The sequence below is a fragment of the Bos indicus genome, chromosome 10 (genome assembly GCF_029378745.1).
Source record: "Bos indicus isolate NIAB-ARS_2022 breed Sahiwal x Tharparkar chromosome 10, NIAB-ARS_B.indTharparkar_mat_pri_1.0, whole genome shotgun sequence".
In the NCBI taxonomy this organism is placed as follows: Eukaryota; Metazoa; Chordata; class Mammalia; order Artiodactyla; family Bovidae; genus Bos; species Bos indicus.
In genome coordinates this window covers 8641088-8663397 of record NC_091769.1, presented here as the reverse complement: position 1 = coordinate 8663397, position 22310 = coordinate 8641088, and the positions used below count along the sequence as shown (strand labels likewise).

General features: G+C 39.3%; 1 protein-coding gene across 2 annotated transcripts in view; it reads left to right on the top strand.

Annotated features, from left to right (window-relative positions):
• The window catches only part of WDR41 (WD repeat domain 41), a 47453-nt gene extending 25991 nt beyond the window's left edge, over nucleotides 1-21462 (top strand). Inside the window, exons 7-13 of one of the 2 annotated variants that reach the window (XM_019968082.2) lie at nucleotides 3507-3569; nucleotides 8696-8806; nucleotides 13021-13205; nucleotides 15779-15900; nucleotides 17015-17103; nucleotides 18312-18445; nucleotides 21243-21462. In XM_019968082.2, coding sequence (XP_019823641.2) covers nucleotides 3507-3569; nucleotides 8696-8806; nucleotides 13021-13205; nucleotides 15779-15900; nucleotides 17015-17103; nucleotides 18312-18445; nucleotides 21243-21395 — 857 coding nt within the window. In that variant the 3' untranslated portion in view covers nucleotides 21396-21462. The remainder of the gene's footprint in view (nucleotides 1-3506; nucleotides 3570-8695; nucleotides 8807-13020; nucleotides 13206-15778; nucleotides 15901-17014; nucleotides 17104-18311; nucleotides 18446-21242) is intronic. The other variant, XM_070796635.1, reaches the window with a different exon arrangement.
• The last annotated feature ends 848 nt before the right edge of the window (nucleotides 21463-22310 follow it).

The following is a 22310-nucleotide window of genomic DNA, read 5'->3' as shown; positions in this document are numbered from 1 at the left end:
TAACAGAATTTCTCAAAAGTGAACAATAAAACCCTTTTCTTATATGTTCCTGGACCATGTCCTAAACTGAGTTTACCTGGAAGCAGATCTTTATGACTTTACAAAAGTATTTTCTTCATTTGTGGGATCATCAGACTTTGCATAGAGTCCTAAGGATGCCCTCATTTTACAGTTGGTTTTACTAAGGAAATTTCATTCATGTGAAAATGTAAAAACAGAATTCTGTTTTCTCAGAAAAAAATCAGTTTTGACTTAACATTGGTATCAAGGAACTTAAAGAATAAAAATTTATTCAGAATAAAAATATTTAAGTATAAATGAGTAAATTTAAATGACAGTAACCTTAAAATGAGCTGAACTGAACCTTAAAATCATGTGATCCACTGTTAACTATTTTTGTTTCTAAAAGTAATGAAATGAACCCATGGTCATCCTAGAAAAAATACAGGCATACCTTGTTTTATCGTGCTTTGCTTTATTTGGCTTTGCAGATGATGCATCTTTTACAAATTGTTTGTGGCAACTCTGCGTCATGCAAGTCTCTTGGCACCATTTTTCTGGAAGCATTTGTTCACTTTGTGTTTCTGTCAATTGTGGTAATTCTTGAAATATTTCACACCCTCCAACAGCAAAAAGAATGACTACCTGAAGGCTCAGCTAATTGTTAATAGTTTTTTAGCAATAAAGTGTTTTACAATTAAGGTTCATACATTGTCTTTTAGACATAATACTATTGCACATTTAATAGATGACAGTATAATGTTAACAACTATTATCAGTTCAGTTCAGTCACTCAGTCGTGTCCAACTCTTTGCGACCCCAGGCACTGCAGCATGCTAGGCTTCCCTGTCCATCCCCAATTTCTGGAGCCTGCTCAAACTCATGTCCATTGAGTCAGTGATGCCATCCAGCCATCTCATCCTCTGTCGTCCCCTTCTCCTCCTGTCCCCAATCCCTCCCAGCATCAGGGTCTTTTCCAATGAGTCAGTTCTTTGCATCAGGTGGCCAAAGTATTGGAGTTTCAGCTTTAGCATCTGTCCTTCCAATGAATATTCAGTACTGATTTCCTTTAGGATGGACTGGTTTGATCTCCTTGTAGTCCAAGGGACTCTCAAGAGTCTTCTCTAACACCATAGTTCAAAAGCATCAATTCTTCGGTGCTCAGCCTTCTTTATAGTCCAACTCTCACATCCATACATGACTACTGGAAAAACCATAGTTTTGACTAGATGAATCTTTGTCAGAAAAGTAATGTCTCTGCTTTTTAATATGCTGTCTAGGTTGGTCACAGCTTTTCTAACAAGGAGCAAGCATCTTTTAATTTCATGGCTGCATTCACCATCTGCAGAGATTTTAGAGCCCAAGAAAATAAAGTCTGTCACTGTTTCCATTGTTTCCCCATCTATTTGCCACAAAGTGATGGGACCGGATGCCATGATCTTAGTTTTTTGAACGTTGAGTTTTATGCCAGCTTTTTCACTACTGTTATATGCAGTGGGAAATTAAAAAATTTGTGTGACTTGCTTTACTTTGATAATTGCTTTATTTCGGTGGTCAGGAACCAAACCCAAAATATCTCCAAGGTATGCCTGTTATTAAAGCATATTATTGTTGTCTTAGAGTAGTAGGAGCCCTGTGAGTTGAATTTACACTTCTTTATTGGAACTAGCTTATCTCCACATGTGTATTATAAAATACTAGAAAAATAATATAATGTCTTAATAAAACTAAATCCCTATCTTACCAGGATTTATAGTTTAACTTCTTAGTTCACCACTTGATCACTAGTAATCTTGTTTGTAGTGGTAAAGAACACCCTGCCAATGCAGGAGACATAAGAGTGTGCGGTCAATCCCTGGGTCAGGAGGATCCCCTAGAGGAGGGCGTGGCAACCCACTCCAGTATTCTTGCCTGGAGAATCCCATGGACAGAAGCGCCAGGCAGGCTACAGTCCATAGGGTTGCAAAGAGCCAGACATGAATGAAGTGACTTAGCATGCACGCACACATGTTGTAAAATACTGAAATCAGGGCTAAAAAAGGACCTTTTGCATGTTAATGGAAATAATCACCTGTTATTACAATTCCCCTTCCTTTGCAAATTAGCTTTGAGTACTGTACTTTAAGTAGTTACAGTATTGCCCTGTTTATCAGTAAGAGATAGCAGTAAACCTTTGAGAAAATTGGTTAGAAAGCTTTTAAAAGACCTTAAGTTGCCATTGGTGAGCTTTTTGTGATTTGGATTTTCCAAATTACCAGATGCCAAATAGTTAGCAGTACTATTAGATCCTTACTTTATGAAACTCCTTTCACTAAGCCTTGCTTGATTTATGGACTGGCAGGGCTTTTAGGGACAATTATTATGTATTTGGAAATAAGCAAAAATAATCTTAGTACGATAAAATGGAAGGAGCCTTGGACTAGAAAACAGGACATCCATGCCCTTTCCATCACTATGGTCTGTGATTCTGTGCATTAAGTTGCTACTTCTGGATTATTGAGTTTACAGTAATTTTATTTCATAAATAATCAACATGTTTTTGACAAGCTGTTTTCTGCATCTGGAATTCTCTGCTGTTCTCCCTCCCCCTGCTCTCCTCTCTCTCCTACTTCTTTATCCTGTACACTGCTGCTCCCGTTTCTCCTCCTCTACCATCAATGCCCTGTCCTTGACCATGGAAAAATATAAAACATACTGGTAAAACCTATGTGGAAGAAAGATGTTGGCCAGAAATACTCCCCGAGTGGGAAGGTAAAGCAGATGAGAATATTTTCCCAATTAGCATATGTGTTATGAATTACTGTATAAAAATTACATATATTTTTAAGGGAAAAGTTAACTTTAATTAACAAGTTTTGTGCCAACACATATGGTAATTCTAAATCTAACACGTGAATTCTTTAATTTTTGCTGACAAAAGTGATAATTATAACATATCTTACAGAAGTTGTGGTTATCCTAAAATCATTTCATGATTCAGCTATAAAAAATGTACTTAGCACTGTATGCTTAATAAGTGAAATGTAATAGAATGTTGAATCTGATTATTCTAGTAATACAAGGAATTTTGTAAATGTACTGATCGATTATAAACATACTATTTGAAGGCCACTTTCTTAGCTGTTGACTGTTGGCTCATTTATTTGCTGCCAGGGAGTTCACCCAGGCTTCTTAAATTTACATTGAGGAAAAATGCCAATTTTGTATTCCATTTGAGCTAGCCATCTTGTAAATGGCAATGATGATTATCTTAAGGGGTCCCTGGTAAATAAGTTTGCCATAATAGTACAAATACTCAAAGAGAATTTTCTACCCTTAATAAATCAATAAAGCCTTCGAGAGATTTTACTGACTTTTCACAAAGTCGTTTTCACATGCAAGTGTGATGTAGCGAATTGTGTGAGCTTTATTGTTACCATCCCCTTTGAAGAAATGACTAATATAAATCTGAAAATGTTTTTGATCTAATCTATTAAGAAAATAATTTAACTTTTATGTTTTTGAAGGGATCACTGCTTTGATTGAAATACCTAAGAACTGTGTTGTGGCAGCAGTTGGCAAAGAACTGAGTGAGTATGATTTTCTCCCCCATCATTTCTTCTTTTTTAAAATTTTAAACTAGCCTTGTGTAAACATTTCGGAAAGACTAATTTGACTTTTTATTTAAAGGACATCTTTCCCTGCCCCCAGTCTTGACCTCCTGGAATTATTGAAGTGATATGGAACCTGAGACATTTTCAAGATGTTAGGTCGGCTCTCGTACCACACTTAGTCTAGCATAGGCAAGTGGGCAAGGTAACCCCGCTCCTCTGATGCTGGAGAGGGCTCTTTACACCCCACAGTCCTCTCTGTTGACCCACACTCACTCACTCAGCAAAAACCTTAGCTACATAAAAGAACGCCAACATTCTGAAAACTAAAAACGAGCTGCGTTTGGAAGAGGGTTATTATGGGAGTTCAGTAAGACAGGAGCTGTGGAAACCAGAGTGGGACCTGTCTTCTTGGAGGGTGGAGTTTGCACCATTTCCCTCAGAGTAGTGGGATGGCAGGAGGGAGAATGAGAGGATGTGGTAAATGTACTGATTATAAACATGCCATTTGAAGGCTAGTCTCTTACTGTTGACTGTTGGCTCACTTATTTACTGCCAGGAGTCTGCAGTTTAAAAAAAAAAACAAGCCTATTATGCTCATTACCTTATGGATAAAAATTGTGTGCTGAGAAGTTGCTTTTTAAAATCTGCTTTTTTCTTGAAGAATTTGTCTAATGAAGCCCAGAGGGCATTTGATATTACTTGTGCTGCTACTTCTAGATGCCAGTCTCGAGATTTACTGTGATCACCAGTTGGCATGTTTGCAAATGCCAGTGAGAAATGAGCTAATGGTTTACCGGTTGTAAGCTGCTATCTGCAGGCTCTGCTGCTTTGCAGTCAGCTTTTTCTTTCTTCCACTGAATTTCCCTGTGTAGTCATGTCTGAGAAGTAATTTTTAACCCAATGCTTATGCTTGCTTTTCATAAAGCAGCTTCTAAAGATAAAATTTAGTGTTTAAGTTTTTTTTCTTTTGTTCTTCTTTGCAGAAATTCAGTTTTCCCATGTTCTTTATTGTGCTGGAAAGATGCCTCGCTTTTCCCTGCTTTTTACCTCTTGTTGCTAATCAATCGCTTGTGTTTTGCTGGTTTTACTCTCAGTGGTTCTCAAAATGTTGTGTGCATGAGGATGACCCGAAGGACTTGTTAAGAACACAAAATACTGGGCCTTACTCCCAGAGTTTCTAGTTCACTACTTCTAGAGTGGGGCCTGAGCGTCTGCATTCTAACATGTACTGTGAGTGCTGAGGTGGTCGGTCTGGGGCCATTCTTTGAGGGCGGCTGCTCTAAATATTTTGGTCCACTTCTTTCCATCTCACTAGTGTTGCTCTGTTCAGGTACTCTTCTCCTCTTTTGCCTGGTTGGACTGTTGCGATAGTCTCCTGACTTATTTTCATTCCTCTACTTTATTTATTTTTTTGAATGTGTACTTAACAATGTGCAAACTATATTTTAGCCATTGCCGTTGTCTGGAGAACACATTGAAAGTATAAATATTTACGAAAGATTATTGTATTCAGATAATGATGAAGTATTAGTAAGATGTCTAAATATATGTAATGTGGAGTGTCCAAAGGGCTTCCCAGGTGGCTCAGTGGTAAAGAATCCGCCTGCCAATGCATGACATACAGGAGGCCCAGGCTGGATCCCTGGGTTAGAAAGATCCCCTATAGAAGAAAATGGCAATCCATTCCAGTATACCTGCCCGGAGAACCGCACAGACAGAGGAGGGTCACAAAAGAGAGTCAGACATGATTGAGCATGCATGCCCAGAGTGTCCAAATATAATCACCCCATGATAGAGTTAGTAGCAAGTAAAATAAAATCTCTTTAAGTATATGCCTGTTCAGCATGCCTGCATGCTTAGTCGTGTCCGACACTTTGCAACCCCCTGGACTGTAGCCCGCCAGGCTCCTCCGTCCATGGTCCATAAGGGCTCTCCAGGCAAGAATACTGGAGCAGGTTGCCACTTCCCTTTTCAGGGGATTTTCCTGACCCAGAGATTGAACCTGCACCTCCTGTGTCTCCTGCATTGCAGGTGGGTTCCCTACCTGCTGAGCCATCAGGGAAGCCCTTACATTGCTAATTTATGTGGCTATTGGCATATATTTAAGATACTTGCAAACTATTGCACAAATATTGTGACTGTTTGAATCCATATCAAAATTTGGATACCAGTGAAATTAATTCACCATGATATAGCTGCTTGGTTGGCTGGATAGGTATGGCCATTCCCTTCTCTGTTTTAGCGGTTCTAAACAATGTTTTCAGTGAAAACATTGAAAACTCCAAACTGGAAACAAAATAAGCTACCATTTACCACCCTCATTTTGTAAAAATAACTTTTTAACAACAAAATATGAAGAACATGACCTCAGGAAAAAAGTATAGGGCTTTAAATTTAATACATTTAGTTTTATTAAGAACAAACAAACTTATGTGGCCTTATTTTTTTTCTCATTTTTGCTCCAGATGAATGAAATCTTTGCCCTAAGGATGAATGTAATCATGCCTACACAATGAAGTCCAGGCCTTTCAGCATATCAAGTCATGCCTTCCATGATCTCCCTCTGCTTCCCTTGAGTCCTGTCCCACTGCTGGCTAATTTGCATTTCCTGGAGCTCCCAGCCTGAGGCGGTTCTCACCACCGTCCTTTCTCTTGCCACCTGTGTTGGACTTGGCCATCTCCCCCTGCTTCCATGGAGTCTTGCGTAACTGCTGGCTACTCCACATTTCCTGGAACCCCCCAGCCCGAGGTGGTTCTCACCTCTGCCTTCCTTTCTCTTGTCAGCCATATTGGACTTGACCACGTAATTCATCGTCCTCTTTAATCTGGCTCATTACTACTTACTCTTTAAGAGCACAGCTCTAGTATTTCTTTTTCAAGGATGAAGCCTTGCTTACGTTATGCCTCCCCTCCCAGAGGTTTTACCTGTGTATTCTCATAGTCTCATGTCTACCATTTAAGTTACCACTCTAAAAACTTATGTTTGCTTTTTGGTCTCTCTTTGCCCCACCCCTTCAGAATATTAGTGCCTTGGTGACTGAAATGTTCTTCATCTTTCTCCTAGCAGGTAAACAGATTTTTATCGAATGAATTAGTGAATTCATTGAAATAGTAATAAACACTGATGCCTCAACAGAAATTGGAATATCATCTAAAAAAAGGAAGAAATTAAAGTTGGTTTTATTCAAAATAATTTATAAAAAATACAAATATTCTTAAAAATAAGGGTTTCCATTTTACTTAGCCTCAAAATAGGGCTTCCCTGGTGGTTCAGACACTAAGGAATCCTCCTGCAATGTGGAAGACTTGGGTTCTATCCCTGGGTTGGAAAGGTCCCCTGCAAAAGGGAACGCCTACCCACTCCAGTATTCTGGCCTGGAGAATTCCATGGACAGAGGATCCTGACAGGCTACAGTCCATGGGGTTGCAAAGAGCTGGACACCACTGAGTGACTTTCACTTTAACTGTTTCATAAAGTAAATATGTAGTGTCATTTTCCTTATGAAAAATAAGTTTTATTCCTCTAAATGTACTATCTTTTCTATTTCTAAGACAAGCTTGTGCCCCTGTCCTTGGTTTTAACTGTTCCATACCAATTTCTCTTTTTCTAATGTGAATCTTCTCAACAGGAAATAAAATTTCTGTGTGCACTGCCTGTAGTTCCTTTGAGGCTTTTATTAGCTGGGCAGGACTATCATCACTCTTTGAGTACTTATCCTGGTTCAAAAGTTCAAGATTTTTCTGTTAACCCTTTTTTAGAATTGACTTGCTTTTCTTTTATCTTCTAATTCATGTTTATTTCCTTGAAGTTATTACATATGTGACCCTTGTGAATACTTGATTGTAGAGACTATGAACTTAAGTTTCTCATTATCTTTAGTTCTTTGTAGTTTTTTGGTCAGTGTTTCAGTTTGTTCTCCCTGTTAGTTGCATTAAACAGTAGAGTACCTGCTTGTTATTCTGTAATCTTAATCTCAGCGTCATTTGGTAGTATTCCAACTACAGGAGAATTTTCACTCTATTTTGCTAGGTATCAGAAAGAGTCCTTTTTCTGATAGACAACCACAGTTTCTGAGACCTTCATCTGACAGCCACAGTTTCAATGTGAATGGCTATCAGTAAATGTGCCCAGAGACATAGAAGGAAATGTGGTGTGACCTGTTTTCCAGACAGAAGTATGAGAAAGAAGAGAAACTTAGTAATAAGCCATCACTTGGGAGGAATATGACCTCTGAGATACTAGTTTTTCCAAGCTGTGAGCAGCCACAGCACTTGGTGCTGGGGCCTGTTATAGCACCGACTACATTGATTCTGAGCTTGTTTATAAGTCTCACTCCCACTCTCAATGACTATTACAGGGCAGTAACTGGAGCCTAGTCATATATAATATCTAAGTTCCTGGAGCATCGTAATAAGCGTTCAGTAAATGTTTATTGAATCTTTCCAGTTGATTTGATTTTGAGTTTTCTATACTGTTTAATGTTAGGATTAACACAAGTTTATATAAAACTGTTTGTTAAACTCAGTTGAGTAAAGCAACACTATAGTCCAAAAGAACTGTATAACACACAAAAATTATAAGGCATATCTTCTCAGAGAATTTGTAATTTAATGGTGTAAGCTTAGATATCAATTTGAAAAGTAAGTAAATAAAAACTGCTGAAGTCTTCACCGATTTGAGGTTAGGCACAAATTCATAGCTTATTTTGCAGCAGTATTTACTGGCCTGGCATGAGGAGAGAAGGCTAATGGTTGGGGGTTCAGGGATCCGGACCAGTGCTGGCTAAGGAGAGAATGAGGTGGGAGAGCTGGTCATACACTGAAGGCTTAGGGAGGATGGGACTTAATGGTTGGTGGGGGTTTAGAAGAGTTTTAATAAAAGGAACAGAGTTTTGAGGTCACACTTGGGATTTTAGTAGATCATTGCAAACATCTCAAGGATTTGAAAGAAATGAAGTAGTATGAACAAGACTGTCTTTGAAGATGGGTTTTTTCAGTATTTTAGGTATTTGTCACTTAGTGAAATATTAGTTTTTTGAGCAGAAATGGAACTTTATCTTCTTTGACTATTTCAGTAAAATTATATCGGTCTTTTCGTTTAGTAATTTTCAGGTTGGTAGCAGCCACAGAGGGATCACTAGGATGGGATATTCTTGAAGTTAAGCGACTCCTTGATCACCAAGATAATATTCTCTCACTGGTTAATGTCAATGGTAAGCTCATTGTGTCCATGTTTATATTATGTACAATTTTTTACTTGTTAACCTGTTTTGAACTTTAGTCTTATTTTGTTGTAGGATTCTAGAATTAACATCATGAAAATGATGCTATTAATAAGGAGAGAGTGGCAGTCTTATTTTCTGAGGTTTAAACCAGTAGAATTCATCAAGTTTCATAGATTGGTAGGTCTTAGATTTAGGCATGGGGGAAGGATGGAGTTGGGCAGAGAAAAGGGGTGATGGAGGAGACAGCGTACTTACCTCAGGGGTTACTTGGCAGCTGTGGGATGATTGTCGTAGGCTATCAGTACTAATGCTTGGTAGCATTTTGGCTTTGGGGGCAAATGGTTCTGGCTCTTTTCTCTTTTGAAGGTCACACAGGACAAAATTATATACCACTCTATTTACAGTAGAATGAGCTGGATTCAGTCCATCATTGAAGAACCAGAGAATAACACCAAACTAAAGGTCTGCAGAAACGGATCATACCTGCCCTTCCTCATGGCTGTGTGTTTGGTTTGCCAGACTTTGTATTTGGCTTTATCATGATTTTAATGAGTATCTCTTATGAGGTGAACCTGATATCAGATGACAGGATAGGATCACAAACCAAAAATCCTGGGATTTAGCTACTTCACTTTCAAATAAACTGATAGCTTATATCATCAGAGCTCTCCTGGGTGGTCTGGGCTCTGAGGTCAAATGTGAGGACTCTTGGGTGGCTCCAGTTTGATAGTCTGGAGGAGACTTGTAAGAGGGTCCTGTAAGGATGCTGTGAATATGTTGTAGGGGAGTGCACTGCACCCCCCGACCTAGGCTGGCTCTTTCTGAGCAATACTTTGTAGAAACATGAGGCAAAGGGAAAGGGCCACAAACAGTACTAAGTGTAGTCTCCATCTGTAGGCCGTTCAGTCACGTTTTCAATTACATCAGTGAGAATGGCCCGCTCAATGCCAGAAACTTCCTCTCTAATAGCTATTTACTTGTTCAAACTAGCTGCAAGTCTTTCTGAGGACTAGATTATCTGTATGATAGAAATAACAATGTGAGGAGCACCCCTTTTGTCTTTTTCTGGGGACTCTTTCCTTTAGCCATGGTGGCAGCCCAGAAGGCAAGTTCTTATTTGGAAGTTCCTCTGACACTGAGCCAGCAGCCCCAAGGCTAGAGCTGTTGAAAAGAGCACGGCAGTGTCCTGGCGGTTACAGTGGTCACATGGTCACACCTAGTTGTCCCGTTTTAGCAGTGCAGTATTGGGACCAGGACCTGGCATATTTCTGTAATGAAGTTGAGGGAGCCTCAGCTTCATGGCACTTCTCTGTACCTCTCTGTGATGTACAGAGATACTCAGTTGAATTAGGAATGCTCTTGTCAAGTCTTCCTTTGCCATCATCTTAAGAAAAGGAAAAGCTAAGGCAAAAAATAATTTGTTAATGGAAATTACAGAAAACCCCTAGTACTTTTTACTTTATAAATTCCGTGACTATAAAATCACACTACAGAATGCTAGCAAGCCAAAAGCATATTTAGGAATCATATGGATGAGTAGTTTGGTAAAATTTGAGAATGATACTGTGACAGTCTGTCATAATAGATGTGTCTACCATGCTGCAGATTTAGCCATCCTGAAGTGAGTATGTTGTACAGTTCCCAGTTCCACCCCCAGCCCTTTATCCCCACCAATTACCAGTCAAAATGTGGCCAGTTACTGGGTTTATAACTCACAGGGAAAGTGCACGTTCAGTGAGTTGGTGCTAGGACAACCTTAGCAGAGCGTTTGTTTGTAGCAGAACTCCCACAAATGTGGATAATGAATATTGGGTTTGCCCAAGAGCTCTGAATGCCTCTGCAGAGATTGTCTAAGACCAACGTACAAGGTAACCTTGCTTATCTCTTCTGGCAGAAGGCTCTAGGTGCTGCTGCTTTTTTTTATTCCTTTTCTTGTTTTATACTGACAGCATGATATGGTAGTATTAGAACTTCTGAGGGATGGGTAGACAGGCTTCAGGTGAGATTTTCGTACTAAGTGACTTCTGATACTTGCCTAAGGGTCAAAGTCCATCCACGTACAATACATTATTGAGGCTGTTCGGTGTGAAGCATTTTGAATGACCAGTTTGGGATAATGTACACAGCACTAAACTGCACTGACTCAGGTCAGTGTCAGCATTTCATTTCTAGTGAAAAATTATAACTGGGCTCAAGTACTTTGCTTCTGTTGCCTGGATGAATTACAGACACTTGGAGGAGATCAGAGCAGGCAGCTGTGTGGTCTCAGTAGGTTAGCTCCGGTATGGCGACATATGCAGAGGTGGAGTCAAGAAGAATCTTCACTTGTTAATGTCTCTGGTTCTTTTGTAGTTTGAGTGAGATTGAAAAGAGGAGGGGAAGGGATGGAAAAGAAGGTCATGGAAAGATTTCTCTCCACACATGAGAAATGAACTTAATTCTTCACAGACTGAATTCCAGAGAGTCTGTTAATAAACTATGGAAACTGGACTTGGAACCAAGGAAAAATACTATTTACCTGTATGATTGCTGATAATTCTTTATTTTGAAGAGATTGTTCATCTAGTTATTAGAGATTTCTGTCCTGGTTTATTTGATAAATGAGATAGTTAAATCATAACTACTCGTCATGTATTCCTAAATTACAAGTAACTGGATGTTTTAATACTATTAATATGAAATAATACCAGGGGCTCAAAATAATACCAGGGACTCAAAAGATAACATTCAATGTCTTTAAAATGGCTACACATTTATTATTTAATTTTATTTCTACAGTCATCTTCATTTAATGCCTAAGAAATCCAAGATAGAAAAAGGTTAAATGACTTTCTAAAGGCCAACCACATGGCTAGTAACAGGCTGAGTCAAAGTTAAAACTTGAGTTTCTAGACTCACAGTGCACTGCTCTGCTCCACCTTCCTCTATAAAGGAATTAAATCACATTTCTTTATGATAGTTTTCAGTCTTAGCAGTTGTACATTTTCCTTAAATATATAATTTGTGAAGTGTCTTAGCCCACTAATTTCATTTTCATTAAACATTTTAAAAACTTGTTATTGTGCAAGTAATACATAGTCATAATAGAAAAATGAGGAAATAGAAATATAAAAAATGTAAAAATGAAAATGAAAATCATTCATGTAGTATTAAGTAGAGGTTCACGTCCTTCTAGGTGTTTTTCTGGGCATGTATACATATGGTGTGCTTTTGGTAACAGCTTGTCATGAGTATATTTCTGTATTAACATGACATACTTTTACAACTTAGTTTTTGGTAACAGCATTACTGTTTCATTTCGTGGATGTCTGATTTATTTATTCAGTCCCCAGTTGGTTTCCGATATCTTTAGATAGTCGTTAGATAGATCATGTGTGTGTGATGAAGTTCCCATAAAAATTCCCACAGTGTGGGGTTCAGAGAGATTCTGGGTTGCTGAACACGAGTGGCCTGCTGGAGGGGGCCGGGTGCTCTGAGACGCCTCCCACGCCCCTTGCCCTGTGCGCCTCCTCCCTCTGGAGGGGCATCTGTCTTTCAGCATACCCTGTATGATAAAGTGGTGAGGTTGTTTTCCTGAGTTTTGCGAGCTGCTCTAGCATAGTAACTGAACCTGAGGAGGGGATGTGGGACTCTTCAGCTTACAGCCAGTTAGAAACACAGGTAACAGCCTGGATTTACAATTAGTATCTGAAGTGAGAGAAGTCCTGCAGGACTGAGACCTTAACCTGTGGGAACTGACATTATTTCCAGGTAGATAGGCCAAAGCTGAGTTAAACTGTAGGGGCATTCGGCTGGTGTCGCATCATTGCCTGCTGTGGGGAAGACCCCCACACGTCTGGTGTCAGGCGTGTCGTGAGTGTGGGAGTACAGAGGAAACAGAAGTGTGACTTTTTCTTAACTGTATATGATCCAAGGTAAAATTCTTTTGTCTTTGTTCCCCCAAATACTTAACCAAGTATTCCAGCATGACTTCTTTCTTTCTCCGTTGAATTGAAAAGCAGTTACTGTCATTTACTAAACGTGTGAGTAGACTTGAGTCTATTTCCGGTCTTTCTGTTCTGTTAATCTTCCTGTTTGGCTTGTCAGGTTACCTCCCTGTTGTTAATACTGTGACTTTACAGAGCAGCACTACTCGGCAGTTCATTGGTTTTCACCGTAGCCCAGGTAAATGATCAGTAAAGAGACGTATGAACTCTGCCTAGATGTCAGTTTTGTATCTGGCTCCCATGTTGGGGAACTCATCGTCTGGGACACCCTGGGCTGGACCGTGCAGGCCTGCGAACGCAACTTCTGGGACCCATCTCCGCAGCTGGATGCTCAGCGGGAAATAAAACTCTGTCAAAAGCCAAACGACGTTTCTATTCATCATCTCACATGGGATGAAGAGGTAAAAAAAGTGGAGAAAAATTTCTATAATCTTAACATCTTTTACTAAACTCAGTTTCTAATTGGGAAAATTTAATGTCATGATGTAGAAAGGTGTCATTCCTTGCGTCCAAGTTGTGCTTTAAAATGTATTGATGTATTTCGAAGATTACATCATTTGCTTTAAAAAAAGCATTTTAATCTTTTACCACCTCCTTGAGGCAAGGAGGTGATTAAATGGCCACAGATTTTAGAACCCATTGAAGTTTTGAGCTGTATTAAATATTCCCATAGGATCTGAGGATAATGCTTAAAATTGTTTTAAGGAACACTTTGGAAAGAATCCTTTTGAAGATTCCGGTGCATTTCCTGGAGAAATAAAGGGAATTAGAAACTTCAGGAATGCCTTTCTTTTAGTCTTCTAGCATCCTGGGGCAAGGTGATTGTGTGAGAATTACAGATTTCAGTCCTTCAGGCCCGTTGCTCTTGAAGCACGTTACATCTTTTTTTGCAGTAAGAGATTAGTACCAATGGACTTCTGAATCTTGGCTCTGATCTGAACATCTCCTCTTTTAGCTTTAGGAGCTCAGAAAATATGTTTAAAATGGGGTTATTTTTCTAAATCTAATCACAAGAAATGTTCGCGTTGTAAACTTTGAGGAAAGGGGTTGGAGGAGGCTGTTACCTTTATTTTGTGCCTCCCTATACTGTTTAAATCTTACAGTTTTATGTTTTTTTATTTTTATTTTAAAAATGAGTAATAGTGTTCTAGATGGGGAGAGCATGATCCACTTTTTTTTTTTTTTTGGCTTTCTTTGAACCTCTCTTACTTTAAAAACCAAACCAAAATAGAGCAAGAATAGGTAAAGAACATTATTGTACCTAAAGATTAAGTTTCTTTATATTCTAACTTTACTTTGGGGGAAAAAGAGTACTAGGGTGGGTTGCCATTGCCTTCTCCAGGGGATCTTCCCGACTCAGTGATCGAACCCAGATCTCTCACATTGTAGGCAGACCTTTACCCTCTGAGCCACAAGGGAACCCCCGAATATATATGATAAAAACAATAGTCTCAGGAAAGATAGAAACTAGATTTCTAAGAGTTGTAGCCCTAAAAATTATATTTTTAATTTGATACCTTTTTCTCATTGTTGTAAAAATTAGTGCTTTAAGTTTTTTCATTTTGCATTCTCTTTCATCTTAAAATTTTGATTGATGTTTATTAAATGCTTAATAAAGCATTACTCAGTTTTCCCTCATTTTCTTTCTTTTATAAGAGTTTTCTTTCTTTCTATGGGGGGTCAGTTATTGTTAATGACAAGAGATTGATAGAGTGATTCTGTTGAGTAAATACTGCCCCAAAGCTTATTAATTCTCTAGTTGTATTGATAATTTTGTGGGTTTTGATAAAGCATTTGAACTCTGCACAGATTTCTTGGTCCATATAAACTAGTTTCTGGGGTTTCTTTGCACTGAATGTCTCCCAGGGCTCTAGATTGTAGCCAGCTGGCCAGCTGTGTTTATTTTTGTGTATGGCACTGGTCCTTAGCTAGCATTGCTGTGTGCAGAACATCAGTCCTGAGGGTCAAGGGAGTCATTGCAGATTTAGAGTCTGGTAAGCCTTGGAGGCATGTTTGGTTGAGATGCTATAGGTCTGAGTTGGCATTATAGCCTTTGAGGCTGCATGAGAAGTGTTCTCTAGTGAGAACAGGAAGGGAAAAGGATTTTTGAAAGGTCTGTCTCACTGGCATACCTACTGAGTAAGAATAAATGATTCTTAGACAAGAGCCACTAGAAGTCTAGTGATTTGCAAAATAAGTTCAAAAGCTATGTGGTATGGTATGAGGCAAGAATAAGGAACTGGAGTAACATGACCTGAATTCCAATACCACCTTTCATGTCTTAATTTTTTGTGTGACTTTAATCTTTTATTTTGACTTGTTATTCTGCAAAATAGCTTTTCCTACATTAATGAGATGTTGTGAAGCTGAAGTAAGATAAATATTGGTGAAAGTACTTTCAAAAGATTAAAGCTGTTTTAGTAGAAAGGAAAAATGGAAATTTAGTAGAACTGGAAAAAATGTCTTTGTGAAACCACTATATATATATCTCTGCCACTCTAGCATATGCTGTTTTGTATACTTCATAGTTCTTGTGATGCTTAAGATGTGGAGCCCAAGTAACTTTGCTCACATTTTTCAGGCAGAAGAAGCTAAGTAGTTTCCCAACGATACGGTATTATGTGAATGAAAACCCAGGGTGGACCCCAGCAGCTCCGCCCCCACTGCACCCGTCTTCCAGCCGCAGCCCCTGCTCTAGCTGTCACGTTTCAGTAAGGAAGGCAGGGATGCTGCGGGGTGTCATACATAGAGTTCGCTCTGTATTAGCAGTTGTGTCCTTCGACCTTCTAAATGCTGAGCTTTCCTTTGTGCTTTGATATTTTTGGACTTTAGAGGGCAGTACAGTAATTTGGGCTGAAGGCTAGGAATAGGGAAGGCAACAATGACTTTGTGATCTCACACCAAGGCTGGAAATCTGTTACTCTGGGTAGCGGTGTTCGTTTTATGTGCATTTCTGAACTTTTATCTTCCCCAGAATGTATTTGTTGCAGTTGGAAGGGGTTTATATGTGTATAACCTTCCAATGAAGCGTGTGATTGCCTGCCAGAAAGCTGCGCATGACTCCAGTGTCCTGCACGTTGCCAAACTCCCAAACAGGTACGAGTCTCCATCCACTCCGTAACAGGTGGGAGAAACGCACAGTTCCCAGGGCCACCAGTGAACTGCTCAGGGCGCAAAGTCGCCTGGCTCTGTTGCTTGACCAACAGGTTCTTTTGAAAATGGAGACTACCCTATGGCTGTCTCTAACAGAAGAGTTTGTGGCAATATATTACAAAATTTACAAACAGCACGGTTCAAACAAATTATTCTGAATTTCATTGTAAGAAGAGAGAATTTAAAAGTTGGTATTTATTTTAATAGTTAGAAGACTTTGGGGCACTATGTTCTAATTTTTTCATATTTTCCACAAAGCCACCTTTTTGGTAGTGTTGCTTATGGCCAGAATTAAATGGTGGTCTCCTTGTTGGCTGAGGCTACTAACTGAGGGCTTTCCTCTCAGGGCAGATGTGGCCATTGAGCTTCTAGGGATGAATTCTATGAAGGAAATGGTAGTATTTTCGGGGTTTCCCTGGTGGCTCAGCTGGTAAAGAATCTGCCAGCAATGCAGGAGACCCCGGTTCGATTCCTGGGTCAGGAAGTTCCCCTGGAGAAGGGACAGGCTACCCACTCCAGTGTTCTTGGGCTTCCCTGGTGGCTCAGATGACAAAGAATCTGCCTGCAGTGTGGGAGGCCTGGGTTGGATCCCTGGGTTGGGAAGATCCCCTTGAGGAGGGCATGGCAACCCACTCCAGTATTCAGGCCTGGAGAATCCCATGGACAGAAGAACCTGGTGGGCTACAGTCTGTGGGGTTGCAGAGAGCTGGACACAACTGAGCAGCTAAGCACAGCACAGCAGTATTTACTCTGCAGGATACTTTCAGAGTGAGAGGGGAGAGAAAGGAATGGGGCTTCTCAGGATATTGTGAGAGTATAATTCATAACCTGTTTTCCTGCATGCATTTTTTAAAATGGAAGCGATACGTGTTTGAAACATTTGAGCTAGTCTCACACTATAATGCATGCCTTTCCTTTGTATTGTAAAGCCATGTTAAAGTGTGATTTTTTAATCAGCTCCCGCCAGGAGCTGGATGAAAGCAGATAAAGGCTGTGCTGATGGTTTTCCCTGCGCTCCAAGCACTTGCCCTCCATGGTGCTCTCTCTCTCCTGACAGGCAGGTTATCTCATGCTCAGAAGATGGCAGTGTACGCATTTGGGAGCTACGAGAAAAACAGCAGCTTTCAGTGGAGCCGGCGCCAACGGGTGTGTATCTTCTCTCAAAAAGGTGGTCTTGCTTTTTTTCTCATGTGAAAGACAGATGAAAGGCAGTTATGTGTAACCACAGGAATAATATACAGTGTGCTCCAAATAAGCATGTTTACATGAAGCATTTGGGAATCAGGATGGGGGACTCACATGTTAATATTTACTGCAGGACCGCCTGTTTATTTCAAGTCAGCTAGGATTCTTTGAGGGGAAGCTAACTGATCTGACTGATCAAATGGGCTTCCCTGGTGGCTCAGACTGTAAAGACTCTGCCTGCAATGCAGAAGACCCAGGTTTGATCTCCTGGAGGATACTGAAGTGGCTACCCACTTCAGTATTCTTGCCTGACTGACCAAATGGCCTAATTAGCTATTTATCAATGTATTGTAATTATGTCTGGTATATAAACATAATGTGTACCATCAGGCATCAAAGTTCTTCAGCCTTGAAGCATTAACATTGAACTCAGTTTATAAACAAACACTTTTGTGTTTATGTCGTTAATCTCTTGAGCTGTTGATTTTCTGGTGCTTGATTTGAAAAACAAAATCCTGGTTAATTAGCAACCTTCGCATAAGAAATCAAATGCCAGTAGCCTCGGAGTTTCCTCTAGTTATTTGAAATCATAGGGTATTGTCACATATGTTGCTTTTTGCTTGTCTTTAAGTTGTGACCTTCCTGCCCCCACACTGCCACTCAGCCCTTTCATTTCTCTCCACTTTGACTTCCATTGCCTTTTTCTCATGTTAACACACCTTCAGCAGTGCGTGAGTAGGGGCAATAAGAAGAGCTGAGCAACAAACGTGGGTAGCTAAGAGGAAATGAAGTAACATATTAAAAAAAAAAACCCTAGCATAGTGCCTGGTATCATCTGCTCACTTAGCCCTTGATGAAAATAAGTGAGAAACACCTTTGCATTTAAGTTTTGTTTTTCTGATCTTACATTATTATTGTTAAGGAAAGTGAAAGTCACTCAGCCGTGTCCAACTCTTTGCGACACCATGGACTATACGGTCCATGGAATTTTCCAGGCTAGAATATTGGAGTGGGTAGCTGTTCCCTTTTCCAGGGGATCTTCCCAACCCAGGGATCGAACCCAGGTCTCCCGCATTGCAGGTGGATTCTTTACCAGCTGAGCCATAAGGGAAGCCTGTTAAGAAAAGAGCATAATTTTGAGAATGACTAAAATGGTTGTGTTTTTCTAGGTTTTTTTAACATGTGGGGATTTGGAAGAGTAAATAAACAAGCCAGCCATCCTGCTAAAAAGCAACAAGAAAATGCCACTTCCTGTTCACTAGAGCTTATTGGAGATTTAATTGGACACTCATCATCTGTGGAGGTATTGTTTTTAATAAGCATAGAAGTGTCCAGGGGAGCCTTGCTTTTTGCATCTCACTGCTGTTCATTCATTTGGTCTCATAAAGGCCTAAAACTTCTCTTATCAGTAAGTTTTTGCTGATTCTAAACATGGAGTGGGATAGGTTTTAGTATGTGTGGTAAAGATCTCCCTGTACAGAGAAATGATTTGAAGGAGGAATGTCTTGCTTCTAAAAACTGGCTTAATTAACTTTATGAATGAGATGTAGGTAGACAGCTGACAATAAGGACAGTGTTGAATATATGAGTAGTAAATACTGTTAAACAGTAGTTAATACAGAGGGTACACGGAGAAGTGTGCTTATATACGTAGAGGTAAAACCTTACAGACTAATTCCGGGGGGCATTACCAAATTCATGAATAGAAGTCTGTTTTACTTCGTTTTGAAGGATAATAGTTAGCTTGGGTAAAACCCAGTGTCTTGATTATCATCGTGGAGTTCAGAATTATAGGGTGCATCCAGTTCTAACTTTTTATAAATTCAAATGCATTAATATTTACTATCAGCACCATTGCCTGTAATGAAGAAGGAAAAAGACCAGTTGAGGTAAAGAGATAATTGCAACTGGTAACCGTATCACCACAGCCCTGAGTAATGAATTTCTTAAATTATGCTTTTGTTTCATAGCCAGGGAGGAACAAATTAATTTTTCATTTGAAAGTGCATTTATTCTTAAGAGCAGCAACACAACAACACCTTATTATTGAGCATTTCCTGTGTTTCAGGCACTATACTGGACATTAGAGTTTACAAAGGGATATAAAATAAAGTCCTTGCTGTTGTGGAGCTTACACTTCAGTAGCCAGGAACAATATAGGGAGACTCAATAAGCTGTTAATCTAGGTTGCTTATGATGGACCCAGATGAGAAGTGGAATCAGGAGTTAGAAGAAAATGGTTAGTGGAAGATACTGGATGGGCCTTGGGCTGAACCTTGATGCTTCAGAGGAGTAAGACGGTCTTGTGGCCATAAGCTCCCTGAGGGTGGGTGCTCATGTCTTACTAATTTTTGCCTTCCTGTAACAGGCAGCCCAGTTGTTTTCATTCTGTTTTTTAACTTCGGGAGTTGTGCAGATGGAATGTACAGAATCTATTTGGTGGCAAGGAGCAGGTTGCCTAGGCTGGAGGTCTGTGTTCCAGTCAATGAACACAGTAGGAGATAAAGTAGTTTGGGGTCAGATTATTGAATGTATGGCTAAGCAGTTTGGCCTTTTAAACTTTTTTAAAGAGTGGGTTTTAAAACACCTATTGAAGGTTTTTAAATGGTGCGGCATATTTGACATTATATAGAAGTGTCAGGGAGAAAGCAATGGCACCCCACTCCAGTACTCTTGCCTGGAAAATCCCATGGAGCGGAGGAGCCTGGTAGGCTGCAGTCAGTGGGGTCACTGAGGGTCGGACACAACTGAGCGACTTCACTTTCACTTTTCACTTTCATGCATTGGAGAAGGCAATGGCAACCCACTCCAGTGTTCTTGCCTGGAGAATCCCAGGGATAGGGGAGCCTAGTGGGCTGCCATCTGTGGGGTCGCACAGAGTCGGACACGACTGAAGTGACTTGGCAGCAGCAGCAGAAGTGTCAGATTCTTAGAAATTTGCCCGAGTAGAGGTGTTGACATTTAATTATTTTTAAAGTATCTCTGGCTTCATTGAGAAAACCTTGGCTATTTCTTAGATTTTCTTTTTTTAAAAAATGTTTGTCCTGACTCTCAGCCTAGTCCTATATACCTGTGTGTACTGAATTCTCACTTGTGCATCTCCTGAGAGATTTTGCTCTCATAGTTCTTCCCCTTTCACTACTGCATCATCAGCTCAGACTGTTTCCTGTTACGTTCAGAAATGTATACGTTATTCCTCAGAAAGCTCACATCCTATTTCTTTTATTTCACTCTTTCCCTCGAGGAGCTCATCTTTTTCATGGTTTCGTTTGTCTCCTCTCTTATACCAGCTCTCTCCATAGGATGCATGCTGCCTTCTCATCAACACTCCATTTTCTTGTTCTTAACTTCCAGCCTATCCCTTCACTGGGCATGACCTTTTATTTGGAGAGTTTAATGTTTTGTTAGCTTTCTCGGACAGTTTCATTCAGGATTGATATGCCTCCTTTTTCTGCGGCAAATCATAGCCTGAAGTATAACTTAGTACCTAATTACATCATCTTTAACTGATACCCTTACTGTTGCAACTAAGATTCAGTTTTCACAGCTGAATTAGAAGCTTCTTGAAGATAGGGATTATAAACATATAGATAACAGTAAATGCTTAAGGATTGATTATTCTCTGTTTATATAGAGAGCTAAAGCTACTGTTTATCTTGGAGAACTTGGGATTCAGATATTTTATTGTGGCCGTTTTTACATTAATAAGAAGGCCAGCAGAAATGACTAAATGAAGCAGGTTTGTCAGGACTTCTGCTGAAAAAAATCTTAAAACCTATTCTTGAAGAATTAGATAATGGTAAAATTTAGATGACACTTTGGGAATTAAAAAAAAATAGCTGTTATTTATAGCTCTGTAGTTGAGTAGTGTTTACAAAGTTCTGATTATTAAAATGTTAGATATGGGTCTGGCATTTGTTATTTGTATATGACTATCCCCCACACTTAAATTTCTCATGAAAGATACAGAGTTTCATAGTCAGATCCAAAGACCTCTCCACGGTACGCATTTCGGCAAGGACCTATGTTAGTCTACTTGGTATTGGCCGCTTCTCTTCTCCTTGAATTTCCTATAATCAGTAATTAATTTTTTTCTACAGATGTTTCTGTACTTTGAAGACCATGGACTAGTGACTTGTTCTGCTGATCACCTCATTATTCTCTGGAAAAATGGAGAACGAGAATCTGGATTGCGCAGTTTAAAGTTATTTCAAAAATTAGAGGAGAATGGTGACTTGTATCTGTCTGTCTAGGTTAAGGAATTTAAATACCTGTACATGAACCTTGAACATCAAATATAGGGTAATGCTCTGAAAACCATTACCATATTGATTATTTATTTAACTTTGTTTAATTTTTAGGGGGGTCTGCAAACCAGCAACAGGTTTGCTTCTGAGGTATTAGTACATCCACCAAAGAATATGGCACAAGTTTTTCATTTGACTTTCCTCATAAGTTACCTGAAACCATTGTAGGAATGGGTCTGATTTCAGCAGTGACTTTTCAGAAAGTGTTCAGACTTCAGCACAACTGTCTGATGAAGCAGATTTAAATTATACCACAGTATCCTCACAGAGATAAATTTTTTATGCTTTAAATTTTACACTAGAAATTGTATAATCTTATGCTTAATGAAAAGAATAGTACTCAGAACCTCTCTCTGTCTTTAGTGTTACTATATTGCCTCTAACTACATTCATCACCAGGAATTAGATTTTTAAAGTTTTACATGTAGTTTCTTTCATTTAGCCTTTCTGGATTTTGAAATACCTGTTATCCAAAACTAATATTTTATCTATGTGACCACCTGTCATTCTTTTAAATACTTATTTAAGAAACCTGCTTTAATGGAAATAAATATACATGATAATTACGGAAGATATTTTATGAGAAAAATGAAAACTCCACTGAAGAATAAATAGGATGTAGCATATCTTGAATTTAAACCTTGAGCTATCTAGAAAACTGATGCTTTCCTGGAGGAAATGAAGATTCCATAGTAACTGTCTGTTGTTGAACTGGTGAATGCTGTGTTTTAAGTGTCTTAATTTGAATCTAGACCCTGGAAGGAGGTAGAAATAATAGTATTTTTTTTATTCTTTGGTTTCCTTTAGAACCTGTTTGATTAAGAATTCTTGTGATAAATATCCTTTCTCCTACAAATTCCC